Here is a 23,950-nt window from a genome sequence, read left to right as displayed (position 1 = left end):
GTGATAACAATTAACCCTGGGGGTACTTCTAGAATCCATACAAGGTCACAATTAATCTACCTATCAGCCTTCCCTATCCAAATCAGCTAATGCATTTGAGTCCATGGTGTACCCCCTAGCCCAGTGATGGCGAACCTTTTCGAGACCGAGTGCCCAAATTGCAACCCAAAACCCACTTATTTATTGCAAAGTGCCAACACGGCAATTTAACCTGAATACTGAGGTTTTAGTTTAGAAAAAATGGTTGGCTCCGAGGAGTGCGTTACTCAGGAGTAAGCTTGGTGGTAGTCGGTGGCTTTGCTTTGAAGCAACCATGCATCTCTTGCAACGGGTGAATCACGACCCTAGGAGGGTTTACTCAGAAGCAAGCCCCATTGCCAGCAGCTGAGCTTACTCCCAGGTAAAGGATTGCGCTTTAGTTCTTTGCATGAAAATCAGTGGGGTTTAACCGCTTAACAGGGTTACCTACACTGCTTCCCGAAAACTAGGCCTTAGGTTTAATGCTAATAATCGAGCCCAGCGGCCCAGGCCAGCCTAGATGTGTGTGTGGGGGCGACTCTGCGCGTGCCCACAGAGAGGGCTCTGAGTGCCACCTCTGGCACCCATGCCATAGGTTCGCCACCACTGCCCTAGCCGAAAACAGCAGCAGTGTTGCAGAGAAAAGGGTTCCTTCGGAAGAAACAGCTCGAAACTATGTCAGGCCCCATCCTAGAAAACCCCATTCTTCCTGTGTGAATGCTGGTGTTGGCTCTGCAAACTCCTTTCTCCCCTCCCCCCCCCCCCCCCGCCCTGCCTTTTAAAATAACCTCCAAGGTTTAGATTCTCAGATACTTGCGCACTTCCTGAGAACAGACTGATCCACACATTTTGACTTGTGGCTTTGGCTTGTGTTTTTCATGCGGAGGCGCTGGATGGGATCAGCCATCAGATAGGCGAGCAAAAAGAGCGCGTTTGCACATCAGCGGCGCCCAAAGCACGCAGGAAAGGTTTGCCACAAGACACGGTGGAGTTAAAGGGACCCGGCACATTTATCTGACGACACTGCTGGTTAGGAACCGGGAACACAAATCTTTTTCCTTGTCGTGCTTCATTTCTCTGCATCGGTGTTTACTGGCAACCGGATGCGTTCTCTTGGTCAGTGGTTTTGCGAGGGATCGTTTCCACTGTGGGCTGCATTACACAATTGCCTGCAGTCGATCTTGCTCGCACACATAAACCAAGATGGAGGCCTCATGTGTAAAGCTGTGTGCATGTAGGCCCGTTCGATGCAATTCTTCTCCTTTGAATAAAAAAAGAAGTAGCCTTCACATTGCATATTAGCAGTGGTGGGATCCAAAAATTTTAGTAACAGGTTCCCATGGTGGTGGGATTAAAACTGTGCGTAGCGCCAATGGGGCTAAGCGGGGCACGACGGGGGCGAGGCCTGGCATTCTGGGGGCGGGGCATTCCTGGGCGGGGCTGTGGCAAGGACGGTCCTTGGACGGGAAACGAATGCACGCAGAAGCATGAGCTTCTGCATGCGGCTGATTGCACCTCCCTGCTGAACTACTTCAAGAGTTCTGTGCGCTACTACCCGGAGGAGGCATTGACTAAGGCAAAAATCACGTGGCAAAATCATCCATTAGTAACCCCCGCTCGGCACACACAAATAATTAGTAACCTACTCTCGGGAACCTGTGAGAACCTGCTGGATCTTATCTCTGCATATTAGTATATACAAGGGAGGGATTAGGTTTGCCAGGATGCAGCCTGAAATTCCTGGGAGCATTGGGGGGTGGGGGGGGCAAGCATGCCGACATCACTCCAGAGTGCAGTGTCACTTCCTGCGAAAACTAGATGTGATGTTACAATGAAGGGGCACTCTCACTCTATTATTAAACCATAGAGGTATTAGCAAGTCCTAGAGTGACGTCCCCTCAGGGTCATGACATCACTTCCAGTTTTAGCCAGAATTAAAGTTGTATGCTGGCACGAGGTTGGCCTAACCCCCCTCCTTCCATTTGCTTCCATTTTTCTTCCACCCACCTTTCAGGTGCAGGCAGCTAACAACAGGAATGGCCCTCCAAAAATAATCAGTGGTGGGATGAGTGTATGAAGTGGCTCGTTGTTTTATGCTCTAAAGAGCCCCTAAGTGTCTGCGGTGGGATCCTCGTGTTCTGTAGAGGATGTAGAAGTCCTAACATGCCCCTTTCAACCAAGTATTCATCTAGCACAGACCTGGGCATTATACGGCCCGCGGGCCACATCCGGCCCACTGGATGACCCTGACTGGCCCCTCTGTCGTGCTGGGGAGCGAGGCGTCTTTGAAAGCCCCGCAGAAGCTGGTTGCCTTGGCTGCCGGCTTCTGTGGGGCTTTCAAAAGCGCCTCGCCCCCCTGCCTTTTGGCCCGGCCCTCCATAATATTTTTGTTTCTTATGCGGCCCCATGGAAACAATAATTGCCCACCCCTGATCTAGCATGTTAGTTCTGCCCACGATTCCTTGTGAACTGGCTAGCACACACCCAGTGCTCGCCCATTGCTTTAAGCCATAAGGGTGGCAGGGCACAATGCAAGGATACCTATGCTAATTTTTTAGGTTACCAGTCCATGCTGACAAACAGGAGGAGCTCACGGGGACGGGAGAGACAGTAACATGGAGGGCACTGTATCACATGCACCATAATATCACTTTTTTTTGGGGGGGGGGAATGGACACTGTGCAACCCATCATGGGTTTTTCAAGGCAAGAGATGCTCGGAGGTGTTTTGCCATTGCCTGCCTCTGCGTATAGTCTGGACTTCCTTGGGGGTCTCCCATCCAAATACTAGCCAGGGCCAATTCTGCTTGGCTTGAGATGAGGCTAGCTTGGGCCATGCAGGCCATTTAGCCAGATAGCCCCAACTAATTCAGCCCAATCACTGATATGCTCTTTGTCACCCTGTGTCTACCTGAGGGTACAGAACATGAATAACACCTATGAAAAAACCCAGAACCTTGAGGTCTTTCCTCAAATTTTAAAGACGATAATTCTAAAATAATTTAAAGGCAATAATTAAGATGGATTTTTTTTAAAAAAAATTAGCTATGAGCCGCCACAAGGAAAAAAAAAACCTTGATGAAGTTGATACAGACTTCTTTAGATAGCTTTAAAGATATCTTTTAGCAATGGACTTAAAATATTTTGGGGTGGATCCATCCAGCCTTCTGGTAAAAAAGGAGGAGGAATCCAATCTGATCATTAAAAAGGTGTGTTGTCATTTATACAGTAATAGACTCCTTCACATTGAGCGTACATTCCCTTCGGGTTGGATTCTCTGTAGCGCACTTGTTTTCCCTTCTCCTGACTCACTACGCCTCAGATCAGAGAATCTCGACAGTTGACCAAATCTCCAAAAGCACAACCTTTCCTCTCCCTTTGCAGGGAAAACCAAGGGAGATGGTATGCGCTTGGCTGCATCGGGTTTTCTTGCTCCTCTTTGTCTTCCCCCTTCAAATCAACAGCAGATCCTCGTGTATCTAATCTGGAGGAACCGGGTTTGATTCCCAGCTCTGTCGCCTGAGCTGTGGAGGCTTATCTGGGGAATTCAGATTAGCCTGTGCGCTCCCACACACGCCAGCTGGGTGACCTTGGGCTAGTCACAGCTTCTCGGAGCTCTCTCAGCCCCACCCACCTCACAGGGTGTTTGTTGTGAGGGGGGAAGGGCAAGGAGATTGTAAGCCCCCTTGAGTCTCCTGCAGGAGAGAAAGGGGGGATATAAATCCTACTACTACTACTACTACTACTACTACTACTACTACTACTACTACTACTACTACTACTACTACTACTACTACTTCTCCTTCTCCTTCTCCTCCTTCTCCTCCTCCTCCTCCTCCTCCTCCTCCTCCTTCTTCTTCTTCTTCTTCTTCTTCTCCTCCTCCTCTTCTTCAGGACAGCAATTGAGAGCAATTGGAAGAGCTTGCTTTTTTTCTTTTAACACTGCTGGTCTATCACTGGTGCAGCAGACTGGTGAAATCTACATGAAATGTACATGGTCTAACAAAACAGAGAGCAACCTTCCAAGTTGGAGGTTGGGTGGATTCCACACTGTCAAGGAGATGCTATCTAGGGTGATTGAGATACATTCCTGGAACAGGGCAACTGCTTAAGATAACAAATTGCTGCTTCTAGAAAGATGTTTTTAACCAGCCTGCTATATGTATCCACTGCCATCTTTCCTTGATCTTCACTTTATGGCTTCACAAGCTTTGTAGACAGTTAGGCTCCCCCTGGCACTCCAATCCCATGAGAACTGCGTTACATCTGTTATCTTGTAGGGCAGGAAGACAGGCAGCTTTCTCTTGCTATCTGCCTTAGCTCCAAAGACTTTGGGGCGCCTTAGCTCCAAAGACTGTTTTTCAAAAACTCTTGGAGAAATGGGAGGGGGGGGGTCTCTACGGGAGATAAAGGGGACTGTGAATGCCAGTGCAAATATAGTACAAATATAATGGGTGTACAATGATAATGGGTACAAATATAATGGGTACAAATATAATGTACAGTACAAATATAATGGGTGTAGGGCCGTGGTGGCGAACCTTTGGCACTCCAGATGTTATGGACTACAATTCCCATCAGCCCCTGCCAGCATGGCCAATTGGTATATTATTATAATGCTGGCAGGGGCTGATGGGAATTGTAGTCCATAACATCTGAAGTGCCACAGGTTCGCCACCACTGGTGTAGGGTGAAATACAAACCGGGGTTTTGGAGCGGGGGATTTCACTCAGGTCTCATCCCCAAAACAAATCTGCCCCCATTTTAATCCTCCCAACTCAGGATTTTCAAAAATCTAAACCAGGGGCCTGCAACCTGCGGCTCTCCAGATGTCCATGGACTACAATTCCCATCAGCCCCTGCCACCATGGCCAATTGCTTTCTCTTGCTATCTGCCTTAGCTCCAAAGACCTTGGGGTGCCTTAGCTCCAAAGACTGTTTTTCACAAACTCTTGGAAAAATGGGAGGGGGGCCAATTGGCCATGGTGGCAGGGGCTGATGGGAACTGTAGTCCATGAACATCTGGAGAGCCACAGGTTGCAGACCTCTGAGCTAAACCAATTATCCTTTTGCCAAATCCCAGGTTGGAGCTACTCCCATGTAAATGGCCAAAGGAGGTACTTTATTTCCCTCTCTTCTGCTATGTCAGGAAGAATCCCCCTGCCGCAGCAACATGGTCATTGTTGTCCTGCCATTGCAGAGAAGCCCTTTTTTATTTTTTTTTATTTTGCGTGTAACACGTGCACGGCTACACAGGTGCAGCTTTGTGGGACGATCGGCATGGCTGCGGGGGACGATTGCTGTGCGCCTGAGCAGCTACGCATGTGCTGCGGGAAATAAAAAGAAAAGAGAAGCGTCCCCGTACCAAAGTATGAAAGCAGCCCAGATGTTTTTCCAGTGGTTCCAATCGCTGCCTGCAAGGCACGCATGTGAGTGGGAAAAAGGAAAGGGGGTTCCTTTATAATGACTGCAACCCGTTATACATTTGCTGGGCAGAATTGACCTTGTATGGAGAGAACGGGTGGGTGAAATGGTGGATCAGCTTGGCTAAGGACATTTCGCAGCAGGGGAATCCCATTTTTTTTAAAAGCAGGAAAAAAACTATAGCATAAGCATTTTATTGTCATTGTGCACGCACCACGAAATGTACAGCAGCCTTCCTCGATGCACACAATTCCAGACTCATACCCCATCCTCACTTTCCCCTCCCTCCACCCATCCCTACACAGCCCCAAACACATCAACACGAAGCCGCAGAGTTTAGCATAGCCACAGCTCTAGAGTAGAAGCTGTCTCTAAGCCTCTTTGTCCTAGTTTTGATAGACCTGTATCGTCTGCCGGATGGTAACAGTTCAAAATTGCTGGATGAGACGGGTCTCTCAGAATATTTTGGGCTTTCTTTAGGCTTCGGGAATTGTAGAGTTCTTCCAAGGAGGGGAGAGGGCAGCCGATAATCCTCTGTGCAGTAGTGATCACCCTTTGAGCGCCTTCCTATCTGCCACTGTGCAACTGGAGAACCATACACAGATGCAGTAGGTGAAGACACTCTCTATAGCACAGCGGTAAAAGGACACCAGGAGTTTTCCATTCAGTTGTTGTTTCCTTAAAAGTCTCAGATAGTACAGTCTTTGCTGGGCCTTCTTAACGATCACGGCAGTCTGTACGCCCCAGGTCAAGTCCTCTTTAATCATGACGCCCAGATCGGACAACTGCAGGATAAACATTGCATGCATAAAGGGCGGGTGCAAAGAATCATGGGAGCTGCATGTACAAACGTCATCTGGGATGGGGTTTGTAGCAGGCCGCAGGGTTGCATAAGATTGAGTGATGAAGCTGGCCAGATCCAAGCCACTGACTTTTATTTTATTTTATTTCGGTTTAACATTGTACAGGCCCAACAAAAGGTTTTATTCCACTGTATTTCCTTTCCTGTGCTGGGGGGGAAAAAAGAGAAGAGAAAACACTTAGCACCAACGTTTCAGCTGTTCCTGCTGCACGGAAGTTTCATTCTGAAGTTGCAGGATATCGAATGTCGCAACCTCTTTGGAAAGAGTCTCCATAGTTGCCTCCATGAGTTGGCAGTAACAGTGCAAGACTGCAACACGTGCCCTGCATTCTTTATTATGTGTTCAGGTCAGAGGTGGGATTCAGCAGGTTCTCACCAGTTCCCAAGAGTGGGTTACTAATTGTTTGTGTGTGCCGAGAAGGGGTTACTAACTGGGTCTGCTTTTCCGTTAGAAATTCCATTAGGTCCAAAAATCATCAAGTCCTGTTGTTTCCTATGTGGCTGGTTAGCGAAGGTAGAAAACGGGACAATTCTCCCTGTTGGGCTGTTTTAAAAACATGTTTTCGAAATATGGTAAAGTTCCTTATTTAAGGAAAGTCTCCTTCTTTTGATTTCTAGAAACAAAATTAAGTATTTGAAAGTATTAAGTATTTGACAGGCAGTCAATTAGAGGAGAAGTAGTTGTTTCTGTTGGCAGTAGACGATAGGACTTGCTATAATGAATTTAAATTATGGACAGAAAGATACCAACTGGAAATTAGGAACTTTTTTTTTACAGTAAGAGTCCTTTACAGTAACAGAGAAATTATTAATGCCCCGCCCCTGGAATGCCCGGCCACGCCCCCGTCATGCCCCGCCCAGCCCCATTGGCGCTACGCCACTGTTTGAATCCCACCACCCTGGGAACCTGTTACTAAAATTTTTGGATTCCACCACTGGTTCAGGTGTTACATTTTGTAATGAGCAGTGCGGTAGGTTATCACAGGATTATGTACGCTAAATGCCCCCATCCCATGTGGCTTTTGTCCTCGGAAGTCCCATGATTCTCAGAACAGCCATTGCTGGTGGCCAAAGAGGACGCCCCTTTCCTTTTCCATCAGCAGAGAAGCTGATTGGAACCAAACCACATTGTTTTGTAAATTGCTCCCCAGTTGGCTGGAGTTGTCTAGCCGGGCTGCAGTGGAGCTCAGCCAGCATTGCGGGATATCTGGGGTTTAGGTCACCATTGTGGGTTACAAAAGTTTCGCTGCAGTTGTGTATGGGTTTCTGAGAAGTTGTGAGGAGCAACTGGCAGCAGAGGCAGCTGTGACAAAAGAAGAAGTGTTTGGATTTATATCCCCCCTTTCTCTCCTGTAAGGAGACTCAAAGGGGCTTACAATCATCTCCTTTCCCTTTCCCCCTTACAACAAACAACCTGTGAGATAGGTGGGGCTGAGAGAGCTCTGAAGAACTGTGACTAGCCCAAGGTCACCCAGCTGGCGTGTGTTGGAGTGCACAAGCTAATCTAGTTCACCAGATAAGCCTCCACAGATCAAGTGACAGAGCAGGGAATCAAACCCTGTTCTTCAGATTAGAGCGCACCTGCTCATAACCAGTACACCACGCTGGCTATCTCGGCCAAGCAAGGACCCCTTGCTTGGCTGAGATGGAATATGTAGGCTTAAAACAGGCATAACATCTGGCCTGATGTTTAGTCATGGTTTTCCTGAGCTGACTGTGATCTTTGCACAGCCAAATATGTGCCCTGGAAACTGAAGTTTCCAAGTGCACAATGGCCTAATTTGCCATAGTCCTAAAATACAAAAGAAGGAGAAGCTGCAGTCTTTTGGGACCTCACAGAAGTCTTATTTGATTCATACCAGTTGTAGCATCTAGCTTAGACCTTAGAACAGGCTTGCTGGGGAAACATCATTTTCTGTCTTTTTCCCACCAGCAGTTGCTGTCAGAGGCGGAGCTACCAGGGGGCGGGGGGCGCATTGCACTCGGCACGTGCCTGGGAGGCAGAAAATCGCCCCTGTGACACACCCACACCCCTTACCTTAGTGAGAAAGTGCAGGCTGGAGAAGTGGCCTGTTCTCTTCAGGCTGAAAATGGCCTGGTGGGAACTACACTTCCTGGGATACCTTGCGAGTCCCAGGGTCTCATGGGAAGTGTAGTTCCCACCAGGCCGTTTTCAGCCTGAAAAGAACAGGCCGCTTTTCCAGGCTGAATTAAGGTAAAGGGAGGGGAACGGAGGGGCAGCGTGTCATGGGGGGGGGGGGCGGAAAACACAGAGTGCACACCGGGCGCACTCTGGCCCAGCTACGCCTCTGGTTGCCATTTCTCATTCAGTGCTTTGCTCTTTTTTAGAGCCAACCCATTGCACCAGTTTTAATACTGATTCAGAAAGACTTGGTTGCCCAACTTTGTTCTTAAGAACCTGAGGTTTCTTGGAAGAGGATCGGGTGTTTTTTCAGCACTAACGGCAGATCGGTTTTCCTGAAAGACTCTTTCCCCTTTGACCCGTCCTCTCTCTCAATGGGTATGCCACAGAGTGTTGGATAAACAACATGTTTACATGGGGCATCATGTCTGTTAGGTCTGGTTCCAGAAGTAGACCAGTCCTTTAACATCATTTCCTGGTGAACAGCTTTCCTGGAGGGTGGTGAGAAGCCAACTCTGCCAGAGTGCCCCTTCCAGTATTGGCTGTTCCCTGGTGTGAGTCTAGGACAGTGGTGGCGAACCTTTGGCACTCCAGATGTGATGGACTACAATTCCCATCAGCCCCAATTGGCCATGCTGGCAGGGGTTGATGGGAATTGTAGTCCATCACATCTGGAGTGCCAAAGGTTCGCCACCACGGGTCTAGGATTTCAACTCTGGGTTTCGAAATTCCTGGAGGTTTGGGGTTCAGCCAGGGCGAACAGGATTTGGGGTGAGGAAGTACCTCAACACGGGACAGTGTCACCAAGTCCACATGCCAAAACAGCCATTTTCTTTGGGGGAGCTGACCTGTCAGCTGGAGATGAATTGTAATTCTAGAAGGTCTCCAAGCTCCACCTAGACTGGCAACACTATCTGAGTCCCAGCACGATAGGATGCCCCTTGGCTAGCTTTGCCAATCTCCCCACGTCGCCTGGAATTACAGGGGCCCCACCCACCCCCGGACAGCCACGATCATAGCGACAGGAGACAACAGTAGTTTGGGAGGGTGGCGTCTATGATCTCCTACTCCACTGAGGTTCCTCCTGATTCCAAACTCTACCCCCCAGATCTTCAGGAATTTGCAACCTGGAATTTTGAGCCCTACCTTTGGCTTCACTTGCATCAAGAGTGTTTTAACATACGCATCTGTCATAGCTAGCCACCTGCCCACATGGACTGTGTGCATTACAACATTCCTCAGAGACTCACCGTCAAAGGATGAGGTGGAGAGGTTTCCCGAGACAGTGAAACATGGGCTCTAGGCCCAGGAGGCCATTTTGCATATTGGGGAAAACTTTCTGGTAGCTCGTAGAGCAGTGATGGCGAACCTTTTCGAGACCGAGTGCCCAAATTGCAACCCAAAACCCACTTAGTTATCGCAAAGTGCCAACACGGCAATTTAACCCGAGTGCTGATGTTTTAGTTTAGAAAAAACGATTGCCTCCAAGGCGCGCGTTACTCAGCTTGGTGGTAGTCAGTGGCTCTGCTTTGAAGCAACCGTGCAACTCTTCCAATGGGTGAATCATGACCGTAGGAGGGTTTACTCAGATGCAAGCCCCCTTGCCAGCAGCTGAGCTTACTCCCAGGTAAAGGATCGCGCTTTAGTTCTTTGCATGAAAATCAGTGGGGTTTAACAGCACTTAACAGGGTTACCTACACTGCTTCCCCAAAACTAGGTCTTAGGTTTAATGCTAATAATTGAGCCCAGTGGCCCAGGCCAGCCTATATATGGGGGGGCACTCAGTTTGCGCATGCCCACAGAGAGGGCTCTGAGTGCCACCTCTGGCACCCGTGCCATAGGTTCGCCACCACTGTCGTAGAGCATGAAAAACTAGAATTGTGACACGAAAGGTTCGTTTGAGTCAAAAGAGGGCCCCTTTTTCCTCCTGAGTTTTGTTGCTTTGTTCTATTTTCTTCTCAGCTAAGCCACCAAGTGCAATTCCTGGTGCGGGCTTCCCTTTCTGTCACTTCTCCATAATTCTTAGTATTTCGGTTGGGCTTTCAGCCGCCTGCTGTTTCCTCTTTTTCCCTCAATCCTATATTTCATTATTTGCAGCTTCTTCCTCTTCAAAGCGCTTTTTTTCCCCCAGCACCGTGAAGAGGGTGTGGAAACCCAGTTACATGAGGGGCAGTAACTTGAGAACCCGAAAGGATCTTCCTAAGCAGAGCTGCCTCTTTTCTAAATCCTGTGCAGTGGGCTAGAAAGGTGTTGCCTGCTTAGGTGCGCAAGCAAGTTTCTTTTTGTATAATTTCAGAAGATAGCCATGTTGTTCTGCAGTCAAGCAGCCAGGTATGGTCCCAGTAGCACCTTGAAGGCCTACAAGATTTTGGAAGTATGAGCTTTCTGCTCTGTTGGAATCGTATGTAGTTGTTATACCTCTTGGAGTGGGTGTATGTGAAAATGTATGCGTATGTTTACTCAGAGGCAGTGGAACCCAGGTGGAGGGCTCTGGTGGCGTAGGAGGTTAAGAGCTCGTGTATCTAATCTGGAGGAACCGGGTTTGATTCCCCGCTCTGCCGCCTGAGCTGTGGAGGCTTATCTGGGGAATTCAGATTAGTCTGTACACTCCCACACACGCCAGCTGGGTGACCTTGGGCTAGTCACAGCTTTTCGGAGCTCTCTCAGCCCGACCTACCTCACAAGGTGTTTGTTGTGAGGGGGGAAGGGCTAGGACAGGGGTAGGGAACCTGCGGCTCTCCAGATGTTCAGGAACTACAATTCCCATCAGCCCCTACCAGCATGGCCAATTGGCCATGCTGGTAGGGGCTGATAGTCGAAATTCTCAGTTCCTGAACATCTGAGAGTCACACAGGTTCCCTACCCTGGGCTAGAGATTGTAAGCTCCTTGAGGTCTCCTGCAGGAGAGAAAGGGGGGATATAAATCAAACTCCTCCTCTCCCTTCCTCCTCCTCCCTCCCTCCTTCCCTCCTCCCCTCTTCTTCTTCTTCTTCTTCTTCTTCTTCTTCTTCTTCTTCTTCTTCTTCTTCTTCTTCTTCTTCTTCTTCTTCTTCTTCTTCTTCTTCTGTTGCCGAAAGGCACAGACCATAATTCAGTGGGACATTCTTTTGCACAAGCCCTGTGTGTCCAAACAGGAGATGTGGAAAAGCAGTTACTTTTGTATATTCTGATACTTCTCCCTTTTGTATCTATGGGAGCTGCACAGAAGAACATCCAGGGATGCTGTGCACAAGGTGTACAAACTACACCCACTCACCCCACACACACACATTGAACTGGATCCCCAAACAAATATAGCAACAAGGGATTAAGGCTTCGGCCCTGTCGTCTGAGGGCCTGTCAGAGCACAAGAGAAATGAGAGATTATAATCCGAGGTTTCCAACTCTGGCGCTTCAGATGTTCATGGGCTACAATTCCCATCAGACCCTGCTGGCATGGCCAATTAGCCATGCCTGCAGGGGCTGATGGGAGCTGTAGTCCATGAACATCTGAAGCGCCAGAGTTGGACATGCCTGTTATAGGTCATGGCTAAACGGAGATATTTTTGGCCTGGATATTTTTGCCTTGGATGCTTTGAAACATCGATTCCCAAAAATTTTTGGACTATTGTCCCCTTGACTCCTGAGCCACATTCCTAGCGCCCCCACCGTCACGTAGGAACACGCACAAATAAAAATAAACCAATTTATAAGGCTGTTTTAGCCATATGAAAGAGGGAACAAAGCTAGGAAGGAATGTTCTGGCTTCTACCCAGAGAGTTCAAGATTGGTGGTAACTTCTTTGCAGGGGGAGAAGACCATCTGTGGCTTGTCATCAGGGGCATATCTACAGAAAATGGGGTTCAGGGTCAGGCACTGAAATTGCAGCCCCCAACATCTGACCCCCTAAACCAGAAGGCAGCAGAGGTACAGGGGGCCGTATCACTTCAGCCTTGTTCCATCTAGAAAGGCCGAGGTAGTCCCCTATGCCAGTGATGGTGAACCTTTTAGAGACTGAGTGCCCAAATTGCAACCCAAAACCCAATTATTTATCGGAAAGTGCCAAAATGGCAATTTAGAAGAAGAAGAAGAAGAAGAAGAAGAAGAAGAAGAAGAAGAAGAAGAAGAAGAAGAAGAAGAAGAAGAAGAAGAAGAAGAAGAAGAAGAAGAAGAAGAAGAAGAAGAAGAAGAGGAGGAGGAGGAGGAGGAGGAGGAGGAGGAGGAGGAGGAGTTTGGATTTATATCCCCCCTTTCTCTCCTGTAGGAGACTCAAAGGGGCTGACAATCTCCTTTCCTTTCCCCCCCACAACAAACACCCTGTGAGGTAGGTGGGGCTGAGAGAGCTCAGAGAAGCTGTGACTAGCCCAAGGTCAGCCAGCTGGCGTGTGTGGGAGTGCACAGGCTAATCTGAATTCCCCAGATAAGCCTCCACGGGCTCAATGGCAGAGCTGGGAATCAAACCCGGTTCCTCCAGATTAGATACACGAGTTCTTAACCTCTTACGCCACTGCTGCTCCTGAATTTAACCTGAATACTGAGGTTTTCGTTTAGAAAAAACGGTTTGCTCAGAGGCGCGCGTTACTCGGGAGTAAGCTTGGTGAAGCAACCGTGCAATGCTTCGAACGGGTGTATCACGACCCTAGGAGGGTTTACTCAGAAGCAAAGCCAGCCTAGATGTGTGTGTGGGGGCAATTTTCCACTCCCCCCACATGACAAACTCGATGCGTGCATGCCTACAGAGAGGGCTCTGAGTGCCACCTCTGGCACGTGTGCCATAGATTCGCCCTATGCAATCACCAGGTGATTATTGACCCATGGGGTGATGTTTACTAGGCAAACTGTTTACGGGGTGGTTTGCCATTATCTTCCCCAGTCGTCTTTAATGTTTGCTGCATGGGGAACCCTGAATTGAGTGGAGAGGAGGTTCAGAAATGGCTAAAATGAATATAAGGAAGTTACGTCACTACAATTCCCGGTTATTGGGCTATCTTTACTGGACAAATGGGAGGATGGGATACTCTGATAGGGGAGGAAGGGGAAGAAGAAGAAGAGGAAGAAGAAGAATGCGTTACAGACTATTAATAAACCAGTTCTTTCTTTCTTTTTTCTCCCAGAGTCTGGTTCATGTTTTTAATAATCCAACTGGTTGAAATGCATCCATGGATACTGCCTTACCCCTGTCCCAAAACAGGCAAAACCAGAGGTGGGATCCAGCAGGTTCTCACAGGTTCCCGAGAGTAGGTTACTAATTAGTTGTGTGTGCCCAGAGGGGGTTACTAATGGGTGGTTTTGCCACGTGATTTTTTTGCCTTAAGATTCACGCCCCTCCTCTCAGCAGTAGCCCGTCGCCAGAACTTGAAGCAGTCTAGCAGGAGAGTGCACCGGCGTGTGTGTGGCAGCCTGGCTAGCCTCTGCGTGCATTAGAGTTCACAGCCAAGGACGTGCTTGGCGACTCGTCCTTGCCACAGCCCGCTTACCAGGAATGCCCAGCCCCAAATGCTTGAACCAGACACGCCTCTGTCGTGCCCTGCCCAACCCCATTGGTGCTTTCACATACAGTTTGAATTCCCACCTCACCATGGGAACCTGTTACTAAAATTTTTGGATCTCACCTCTTGGTGTACTGGTTATCAGCAGGTGAACTCTAATCTGAAGAACAGGGTTTGATTCCCTGCTCTGTCACTTGATCTGTGGAGGCTTATCTGGTGAACTAGATTAGCTTGTGCACTCCAAGACATGCCCCGCCCAGGAATGCCCCACCCCCGGAATGCCCGGTCATGTCCCTGTCGTGCCCCGCCCACCCCATTGGCGCCACGCCACAGTTTGAATCCCACCACCATGGGAACCTGTTACTAAAATTTTTGGATCCCACCACTGGGCAAAACCCTTGCCCACTCCAGTACTCAGACATAATCTCTGGCTTTCATGACAATGTTGCATGAATTTAGAAATCAATAGTAATATCAGGCAGAAATCAATTAATACATTGAACCCTGCCTGGCTGACCACAAAAACAGTGGCAGGGGATGGAGAAAGACATCAGATCCCCAGAACGGTTTGTGCCTGGACCTAGAGAGGAACGACCGATGGAGGTTTCCTGTTAAACCAGACAGGGGGAAGCGTAATATGCTGTCTCAGCTATGCTATCCCCGTTCCCTAGGGAACTCAGCGCTTTCGCCTTTCACCTCAGAAAGGCCCCTTTGGCTTACTGCTCACGAAAGAGATCTCCAGCACCAGTTTCTGTTGTTATTGCAATTTGTTTCCCGCCCTCAGGGTGGGTTACAATAAAAAGCCAGATAAAATCCTAATTCTAAACTTCCCACGGCAGAGTGTGCAGGACACCTTGAGGCCAACCCCCACCCAGTGGTGGGATCCAAAAATTTTAGTAACAGGTTCCCATAGTGGTGGGATTCAAACTGTGGCGTAGCGCCAATGGGGCTGGGCGGGGCCCCAGCCCAGGGGGGGGGTGTGGCGGGCATTCTGGGGAAGCGAGGGCATTCCCTGGGGCGGGGCTGGTGGCAGGGCCAGGAGACTCAAAGGGGCTTACAGTCTCCTTACCCTTCCCCCCTCACAACAAACACCCTGTGAGGTAGGTGGGGCTGAGAGAGCTCCGAGAAGCTGTGACTAGCCCAAGGTCACCCAGCTGGCGTGTGTGGGAGTGCCCAGGCTAATCTGAATTCCCCAGATAAGCCTCCACAGCTCAGGCGGCAGAGCTGGGAATCAAACCCTGTTCCTCCAGATTAGATACACGAGCTCTTAACCTCCTACGCCACTGCTGGAATAAAGAAGGCACAAAGCAACCTCCCAATGAATAATGCGCAGGTCTTCCAGCATGAACATTTTACCTGGAAGATAACAACTGGAAGATAAGAACCACACTTTTGTGATATCAGAATAATGTATTTAACGTGTATCAGAATAATTTATTGACGATCAACGACCAGGATAAAAACCCATCTTACAGTCAACCATCACCGTCAATACAGTATTTACATTAATTAATACATAGATTAAAAGTTAATCACCGTTGTAAGAAGTAGTTGTAAAACCCCACTTAAAACTCTACTCAAAGCCCTACTTTCTGCAAATTAAGCTAGACGTTAAAACTGTATCATGTTTAAGAGGCATCTCATCCCTTACCAGCCGAATGCCAGGTGTCTCTTTCTATATTTACACACTGATGCACAGAAGTGAACCGTTACACTTGTAATTTTGTGATCATTGCCAGTTAGCATATAGTCCAGTGATGGCGAACCTTTTCGAGACCAAGTGCCGAAACGGCAACCCAAAACGCACTTATTTATCGCAAAGTGCCAACACGGCAATTTAACCTGAATACTGAGGTTTAAGTTTGAAAAAATGGTTGGCTCGGGGGCATGCATTACATCAAGAGTAAGCTTGGTGGTAGTCGGAATTGTTTCTGTTGCTTTGTATAACCATGCAACTCTTTGAGCGGGTGAATCGACTCTAATTCTAGGAGGGTTTACTCAGGAAGCAAGCCCCCCCATTGCCCAGCAACCGAAGCTTACTCCCAGGTAAAGGATCACACTTTAGTTCTCTTGCATGAAAATCCAGTGGGGTTTAACGGCGTAGCTTTAACAGGGTTACTCTATGCTGCTTCCCACAAAACTATTAGGTCTTAAGGTTTAATGCTAATGTCGAGGAGCCCAGCAGCCCAGGCCAGCCTAGATGTGGGGGGGGCAATCCCCCCCACATGATGAACTCTCTTTGTGCGTGCCCACAGAGAGGTCTCTGAGTGCCATTTCTGGCACCCGTGCCATAGGTTCGCCGTCACTGATATAGTCCAATATATCTTTGTCATTCAAGCCAATCAGCATCCTGCCAGCACTGGACTGCAAGGATTCCCTTCTGAGACTTTTTCATAAATGTCGACATCTAAAAAAAGTAATATGCTCTCTGCAGATCTGAGGGAATCTATTTCATTAAGAGGGGAGGCAGGGGCAAAGCCTCTTTTCATATGGGATTTTCTTGTATTTGTAGTATCAAGCGTGTGTATCTTGCCCGCTGCTTGTATTCCTTTTCGCTTTCTTGTGAATATAGACTAGGGAACTAACCACTAACCTCTGGAGATGGGTGGAGCTCTTTTCCCTGGTTGCTCAGAGAGAGATAGCTTATCTCTGGGATGCTGCTTTGCGCTTATGACTAATATTTACTTGGAAGTCAAACTCCCAAGCCAGGGATGGAACTCACGTGCCAAGCTGATAGGGGAGTTCTTGAGCCAGTAAGTGGAACTCACTGCTGTCTGGGACGGTTGATCAGAATTTGACGGCGTTTTGCACAACAAAGTCTTTGCCTGAGCAGAGGTCTCTGGCGCTGGAGAACATAAAAGCATGGCTTAATAGTCATTCATTTTCCCCAGGAATCTTGGAAAATGCAGTTTTGGAAAGAGGGGTCTGCAACCTGTGGCTCTCCAGATGTTCATAGACTACAATTCCCATCAGCCACCAATTGGCCATGCTGGCCGGGGCTGAAGGGAATTGTAGTCTATGAACATCTGGAGAGCCACAGGTTGCAGACCCCTGAATCACACCTGGCACTTTCACACATTCTGAATCATGCACTTTCCTTCCACTTTCAACATACTTTAGCGCACAGGTGTCAAACTTGCGGCCCTCCAGATGTTCATGAACTACAGTTCCCATCAGCCCTTGCCAGTATAGCCAATGCTCATGTTGGGAGGGACTGATGGGAATTGTAGTTCATGAACATCTGGAGGGCCGCAAGTTTGACACCCCTGCTTTAGCGAGTCTGTTCAAGAAGAAGAAGACTTTATTTACAGTCAATGACCAGATATATTACAAATCTCCGAAATATCTACAACAAAACAAGAATGCAGATCTCTCTCCCGTATTCCAGCACTATCCATCTATATATCATTATACTTTGTAGACACACCAAACAGCATAAAATTACTAGACAAAACAGAAATATCTAAGGGGGATGCCATATTCCGATCATTTTTTTCTTTTTCATAATGAATAGACAGAATTTTGCCACCCATTTAGTGATATTCTCCTTCTTATCTTGTAATAGTTTTTCACAACAAACTTTATCAGAACAATATGTCATTTTGTGTAGTAGATGTGAGCGAGTCTGTTGTTAGTGGATCGTATTCTTTGACACAATAAAAGCCAGTAGCAAAATGCATTTGAAAGAGGATTGGAAGTGCATTATTCGGCGCATTCGGAAGCACAGTCTTCTCAGTACCCACACCACAGTATAGTTCCCTGTATGCTTCAGACGAAACATGTGAGGTATCTGTGCAAAACAACTAATCTAATCTAAGTTCATGGTGTTGATATTAGGAATATGCCTTTGGATATTAACTGATCAAGACTCTTTCTTGGCTCATCTATTTATTGTAACTGAGCCAAGTTGAAATTAGCCTTAGTAGTTCATGTAGTTATTGCAACTAAGCTGAATTGGTGACAGTTGGCAGCAGATGTGACTGTAGTCTTTGGTCGAATCCCCACTACCGTCTTAGCCAGGTTTCAGAACACAAACTAACCCGGTTTGAGGGACGACCTCCCCTGTCGAATCCCCACTACCGTCTTAGCCAGGTTTCAGAACACAAACGACCTCAAACCTGGTTAGTTTGTGTTCTGAAACCCGGCTAAGACGGTAGTGGGGATTCAACCTTTAATACTCATAGGGGAGCAAGTGATTCTGCAAATATATTTCTGACAGGGACATTTTCCAATCAGCAAAGTCCAAAGCATTATAAAAATGGTGCATAGTGGGGTTTGATTCTATATCAAAGGTGAGGGGGGGTGGGGCAGCCCAGAGAAATCTAATCTGGAGAACCGGTTTAATTCCCCGCTCTGCCACTTGAACTGTGGAGGCTTATCTGGTGAACTAGATTAGTTTATGCATTCCAACACACGCCAGCTGGGTGACCTTGAGCTAGTCACAGCTTTTCGGAGCTCTCTCAGCCCCACCCACCTCACAGGGTGTTTGTTGTGAGGGAAGGAAGGGAAAGGAGTTTGTAAGCCCCTTTGAGTCTCCTTATGGGAAAGAAAGGGGGGATATAAATCCAACTCCTTCTTCTTCTCTTCGGTGGTCCCTACACTATAGAATACCCAGTATCCAGAGGTTTGCCAGGTGGCTAATCTCTTGCCGTTTCTGTACCTGGTGAATACTGTCTTCTTCACCTGGGCATCTGGCTTGCTCCCACTGCTGGGAGGTGGGCTCCAAGATGTCCATTCACCTCTGCATTTTTGTGGGTGGGTGGGGGGAGTGCATTGAGTTTTTTGGATGGAATTTTATTGTGATTTTACTGTTGGTGGATTTTTACTGTTGTATGGTTTTTATTGTAACCCACCCTGAGACCACGATAAAGGGCAGGGAATACATGTCAATAAATAGAGGAAAATAAACTAGGGTTGCCAACCTCCAGGTAGGGCCTGGAGTTCTCCTGGAATTTCTGTTGATCTCTGTCTGCATAGATAAGATCATAAGAACAAGCCTGCTGGATCAGACCAGAGTCCACCTACTCCAGCACTCTGCTACTCGCAGTGGCCCACCAGGTGCCTTCGGGAGCTCACGTGCAGGATGTGAAAGCAATGGCCTTCTGCTGCTGCTGCTGCTGCTCCCGAGCACCTGGTCTGTTCCTCTGGAGAAAACAGCAGAATTGGAGAGAGGACTTTGTGGCACCACATCACTGCCAAGTTCCCTCACCTTTCCAGATTCCACCAGCCCTAGCTGTGCCTCCAAATCCTCAGAAATTTGCCAGCCCAGCTTTGCCAACATTATCTTGTGTGCTACATATATGCAAGGTGACCAGACATCCCACTTTTGGTGGGACAGTCCCGCCTTAAACCAATTTGTCCCTCGTCCCGTGGGTTTTTTTTTTTACTGACCCGATTTTTGGAAGGCTGCCGCACTGCCTTCTGGGGCGGTCCCCTTTTCCCGCCCTGTCACAGGACGGGAAACAGGGGAGCGCCCCAGAAGGCAATGCGGCAGCCTCCTGCGCACGCGGCCGCAGGAGCACACTGCCTTTGGGGCGCTCCCCGGTTTCGGGGAGTGCCCCAAAAGGCAATGCGCTCCTGCGTCCCCGTGCGTGCGCCCACCGTGGTCCCGGTTTAAAAATATATATGCCCTTAATATATACCCTTAATATATGCCCTTAAGGTTGATTTATTGACCTGTGTTGAAAGCATCGCTAATGCTATTTTCAGAAGACAACCAGCATCGATGCTTGTTTGTTTTGTTTTCCGATTCAATATATCTAATCATGGCTTTCAAAAGCGTTCTGAGAACACCTCCACCGCAAAACCTGAAATGGTGCCCATGCTACAGTGGCACCATTTTGAGTGAGTTTTTAATTGGCGTTTCTTTTAATGCATGTTTTGGATAGCTTTGTGTTGCTACTTTAGTTGTAAGCCACCTCCAGCTGACTCTGGGAGAGGCAGCAGATAAATAGGCTAAATTAGTGCCTCTCGTTGTATAGATCACAGAGAGCCACATTTGGAATTGTTATCACCTTAAAACAGCCCCATTTACTTCCACATAGGATTGCCAACTCTGGGTTAGTTAATTCCTGGGGTTTGGGGACGGGGAGGGACCCCCAAGACATCTATTTTACTCCTGAGGAGATGAGCTCTAGTGTGTACATCAGTTGTTATTCTGAGAGATCTACAGTTCTCACCTGGAGGCTGGCAACCCTACCCTATCCCTGTTATGACACATGCACCTCAGAGAGGTGGGTAGCTTACCTGTTCTTCTGGCGGCAGCTATTTCAAGGCAGGAACCACCTGCCAAGCACAAGTCCCACATTCCTGAAAAACAAGGCAGGTTCTAGAAGAGCCACCTAGGGGCTTTCCCCACTGATAGAGTTGAACTGGTTTCTACCTAGGTTCGCCTCAGTGAATCCCCACTGCCACTGAGCTCAACATTGTTTTGTCTCAGTTCCCCCCTCCCCTCAGAACTGCGACATCCTTGTCGCAGTTATGAACTACACTTTTCTACCGGAACAAGGTCCGATGCAGCCCGCTTCGAAGCTTCGAAGTGGGGAAGCATCGAAACGACACCTCATCCATTCAACCAATCACAAGCCGCTTTTGTGGCATGCGCAGAACAGGGAGAGTCATGGCGGGCAGAAAGTGCATGTAACTGTGAACTGTAAAAACTGGGGGGGGGGAAGAACGCTCCCGTTTCCCGCCGTAACACAAGCACCACGATCACGATCGAGGAGCGAAACAGGCACCAAGATGATCCCGCCCACTTAGCTCAGTTCCAGGGGGCCAACTCAGTTGCTGTGGGGACAGCCTGGAATTGCCCTCCACTGAAGGGAACCGAGTCGACCTTAGCTCCCTTCTGTAGTGGGGAAAGCCTCCTAGTGAGTTTCAACAGTGCAAAACGAATGCGTACATTAGAAACACTAGAACACAGGTGGGCCTCTGGCTGGCTGGCTTTTTCCTTTGTCTTTTCCTTTCTGCGCCTCCACTGCTCACGGTCCCGTCTCTTTCCTGCAAGCAGCCTCTTCTGTGACCATCTGACAACCTAGTCTCTTCTTTGACTTCTCTGTTTGCAGCTGCGTATGGGGTGGAAAGCTTTAGGGATTTTCATGCCATCCTACCAAAATCCTTTTCCCGTAAGTATACTGCGCATGTGTTGTCTGTGTACTGCCCAGCTTTCCGTTTTCTCATCTCACCCATTTGCTAGCTTATCACTTCCCATGTGCTCCTTTGCCTGCGTTGTGCAGCATGTGAGTGGATGTATTTCCTTTTCTAGTTGTCTGCTTTCAGCTTGAATTGTTTTGTTACCATTGTTACACGTGTCTTAAAGAGGAGGCTTCATTTTCTGTTAGTGTTAAATGATAGCCAGGTGAAAGGGGACGGCCTGGTTTACGCTGCCAAGATGTAGCCTCTTCTCAAAAATCGCCATAATGAGATCCTTAGCCAATGTTTGCAAAAGGCTACTGAAGTTAAAATGTTTTTACTTCCTATTAAGGTAAGGTGACCAGATTTTCACCTTTTTAACACGTCTTGCGGGGTTTTTTAATTCTCCCGATTTTTGGAAGGCTGCTGCACTGCCTTCTGGGGCGCTCCACTGTTTCCCACCCTGTGACAGGGCGGAAAAGGGGAGCATCCCAGAAGGCAGTGCGGCAGCCTTCCAAAAATCAGGAGAATTAAAAAAACCACGCAGGACAAATTGCTCAAAAGCGTGACTGTTCCGCCAAAAGCGGGACGTCTGGTCACCTTGTATTAAGGACACTGGGAAGTTTAAGTGTATGCCCCCGTATTTCTCAGAATTCAACGGAATTTAGAAGCGGGATGTTGTGTGGTTTCTGGGCTGTGTGGCCTGCATCTGTGGCCGGCATCTTCAGGATTTATACCCTGCTTTTCTCAACAATAAGGAGTCTCAAAGCAGCTGACAAACTCCTTCCCTTCCTCTCTCCCCTGCAGACGCCTTGGGAGGTAGATGGGGCTGAACGAGTTCTGAGAGAACTGTGACTCACCCAAGCTCATGTGTAGGACTGGGGAAACAATCCTGGTTCACCAGATTAAGGTCGGCCATTAGTGCGGAGGAGTGGGGAATCGAGCCCGGTTCTCTAGGTTAGAGCCCTCCGTTCCTAACCACTACACCACACTGGCTCTTACAAGTCAGGGCAAGATTAGACATTTCCACAAACAGCCACCCTCATTTAGCCTCTATTGCGGCCAGAGGTGCAAGAAGTTATCCCATCTGTGCATTAGGCCCCCATACACTAAGGTGACCAGATGGTCACCTTTGTGAACCGGGACGGGGGGGTAGGCGGCCGCACGCGCGCAGCCGCAGGAGCGCACTGCCTTCTGGGGCTTGCTGTTTCCTGCCCTGTCACAGGGTGGCAAACGGAAAGCCCCAGAAGGCCGTGCTCCTGCGGCCGCGCGCACGGGAGGCTGCCTCACTGCCTTGCGCCTCAGAAGACAGTGTGGCAGCCTCCCAAAAATCGGGACAATTTGAAGAACCCGCGGGACGCGGGACAAATTGTTTAAAGGCGGGACTGTCCCGCCAAAAGCGGGACGTCTGGTCAGCCTACCATACACTGTGGCCTTAACAATGCTTGATATCCCCTTGTTTTTGCATGTCACGTGGGACTTCCAAATACAGATCAGAGTCTTAGAGTTATCCCTGCAGTAATCATTGCTTAACGTTTCTTGTTGCTTTTTGCAAGAATGCCTTTGCACCCTTAGAAATGTTTTAATTCCATGCTGCCGAGCGGCGCGTTCACGGTCATTTTTTCCCCTGCGCCGCTCTGTTTTTTTTTATTGTCTTTCAAAAGCGCCATCCACTGAGCGGCCCCTTCCTCTGTTGTTTCTTTCAGCCAGTAATGTTAAAATAGAGACACAGAGTGATGAAGAGAATGGGCGTGCCTGTGAAATGAATGGGGAAGAATGTGTCGAGGATTTACGAATGCTTGATGCCTCGGGAGAGAAAATGAATGGCTCGCACAGTGGCGCCAAAGCCATGTCAGGTGTTGGGGGCATTCGGCTCCCCAACGGAAAGCTAAAGTGTGATATCTGTGGGATAATTTGCATCGGTCCCAATGTTCTTATGGTTCACAAGAGGAGCCACACCGGTAAGGCCCGGCCAAGTTTCTTTTGTTTTTCCTGTAGTCTCGGCAAAAATTGCTACCGCAGGAGGAAGAGATTTGTTTATGCGTGTCCTGCGAGCATGTTAAGTTTTTGCCTGATATGTGGGTATTTGTTGTGTTACATCTCACGCAAAAGGGTGCTTCTTCCACAATGACATCAAACTGGTTCCATGGGCACCTTCATTCAGTAAGGGCAGGCTGACCAGACGTCCCGCTTTTGGTGGGACAGTCCCGCCTTCCAACAATTTGTCCCGCGTCCCGCAGGATATTTAAATTGTCCCGATTTTTGGGAGGCTGCCGCACTGCCTTCTGGGGCGCAGGGCGGGAAACAGCAAGCCCCAGAAGGCAGTGCGCTCCTGCGGCTGCGCGCACATGCGGCTGCACGCACAGCCGCCTACCCCCCCCATCCTGGTTCACAAAGGTGACCATCTGGTCACCTTAAGTAAGTGAGACAGTAGTCTGGCGGAAACTTCTACACATATTGTTGGATCCAAGCAGTTTTTTCCTTGGAAGAAAAGGGAGGAGGAGCTCTCCTTTGACTCCTCCCCCAGGTATAATGGGAAATACCTGGACAAAGCCACGTGAGATAGGGCACGCGTGAGACTGAGGTGAAAAGCTGGCTGGATCCAAGCCATAGATTCCCTTGTTTGACCAGATGCATGCGCCTGCACACACCAGATGCGGATCTTGATCTGCATTGTCCGTGTTTGGGCATGCCGCATGCGCTGTGGCATGAATTCACGGTATCATAGAAATATACCTTGATATCAGAATTGCAAGCTAAATGGTAACACAGTCTCCCAAACATGACCTCTACAGATCACCTTTAGACGAGACGCACAATTTTACTAATTCTACTAATAACTTTGACAGTAATCGTAAACAATGTGTATACCTTCATGTTTTCCCATTTCCCAGCTAAGCTCGTT

General features: G+C 48.5%; 1 protein-coding gene across 4 annotated transcripts in view; it reads left to right on the top strand.

Moving 5' to 3' along the window:
- The window catches only part of IKZF1 (IKAROS family zinc finger 1), a 96,000-nt gene that overhangs the window by 50,000 nt on the left and 22,050 nt on the right, over positions 1–23,950 (top strand). For 2 of the 4 annotated variants that reach the window (XM_048511902.1, XM_048511901.1), the window contains exon 4: positions 22,752–23,006. The exons of the other annotated variants lie outside the window; for them this stretch is intronic. In XM_048511902.1, the coding sequence (XP_048367859.1) occupies positions 22,752–23,006 (255 nt within the window). The remainder of the gene's footprint in view (positions 1–22,751; positions 23,007–23,950) is intronic. 4 annotated transcript variants of the gene reach the window in all.

This window comes from Sphaerodactylus townsendi, linkage group LG11, assembly GCF_021028975.2.
Source record: "Sphaerodactylus townsendi isolate TG3544 linkage group LG11, MPM_Stown_v2.3, whole genome shotgun sequence".
Lineage (NCBI taxonomy): Eukaryota > Metazoa > Chordata > Lepidosauria > Squamata > Sphaerodactylidae > Sphaerodactylus > Sphaerodactylus townsendi.
Note: the sequence above shows the minus strand (reverse complement) of the source record. Positions and strands in the feature narration are given on the sequence as shown.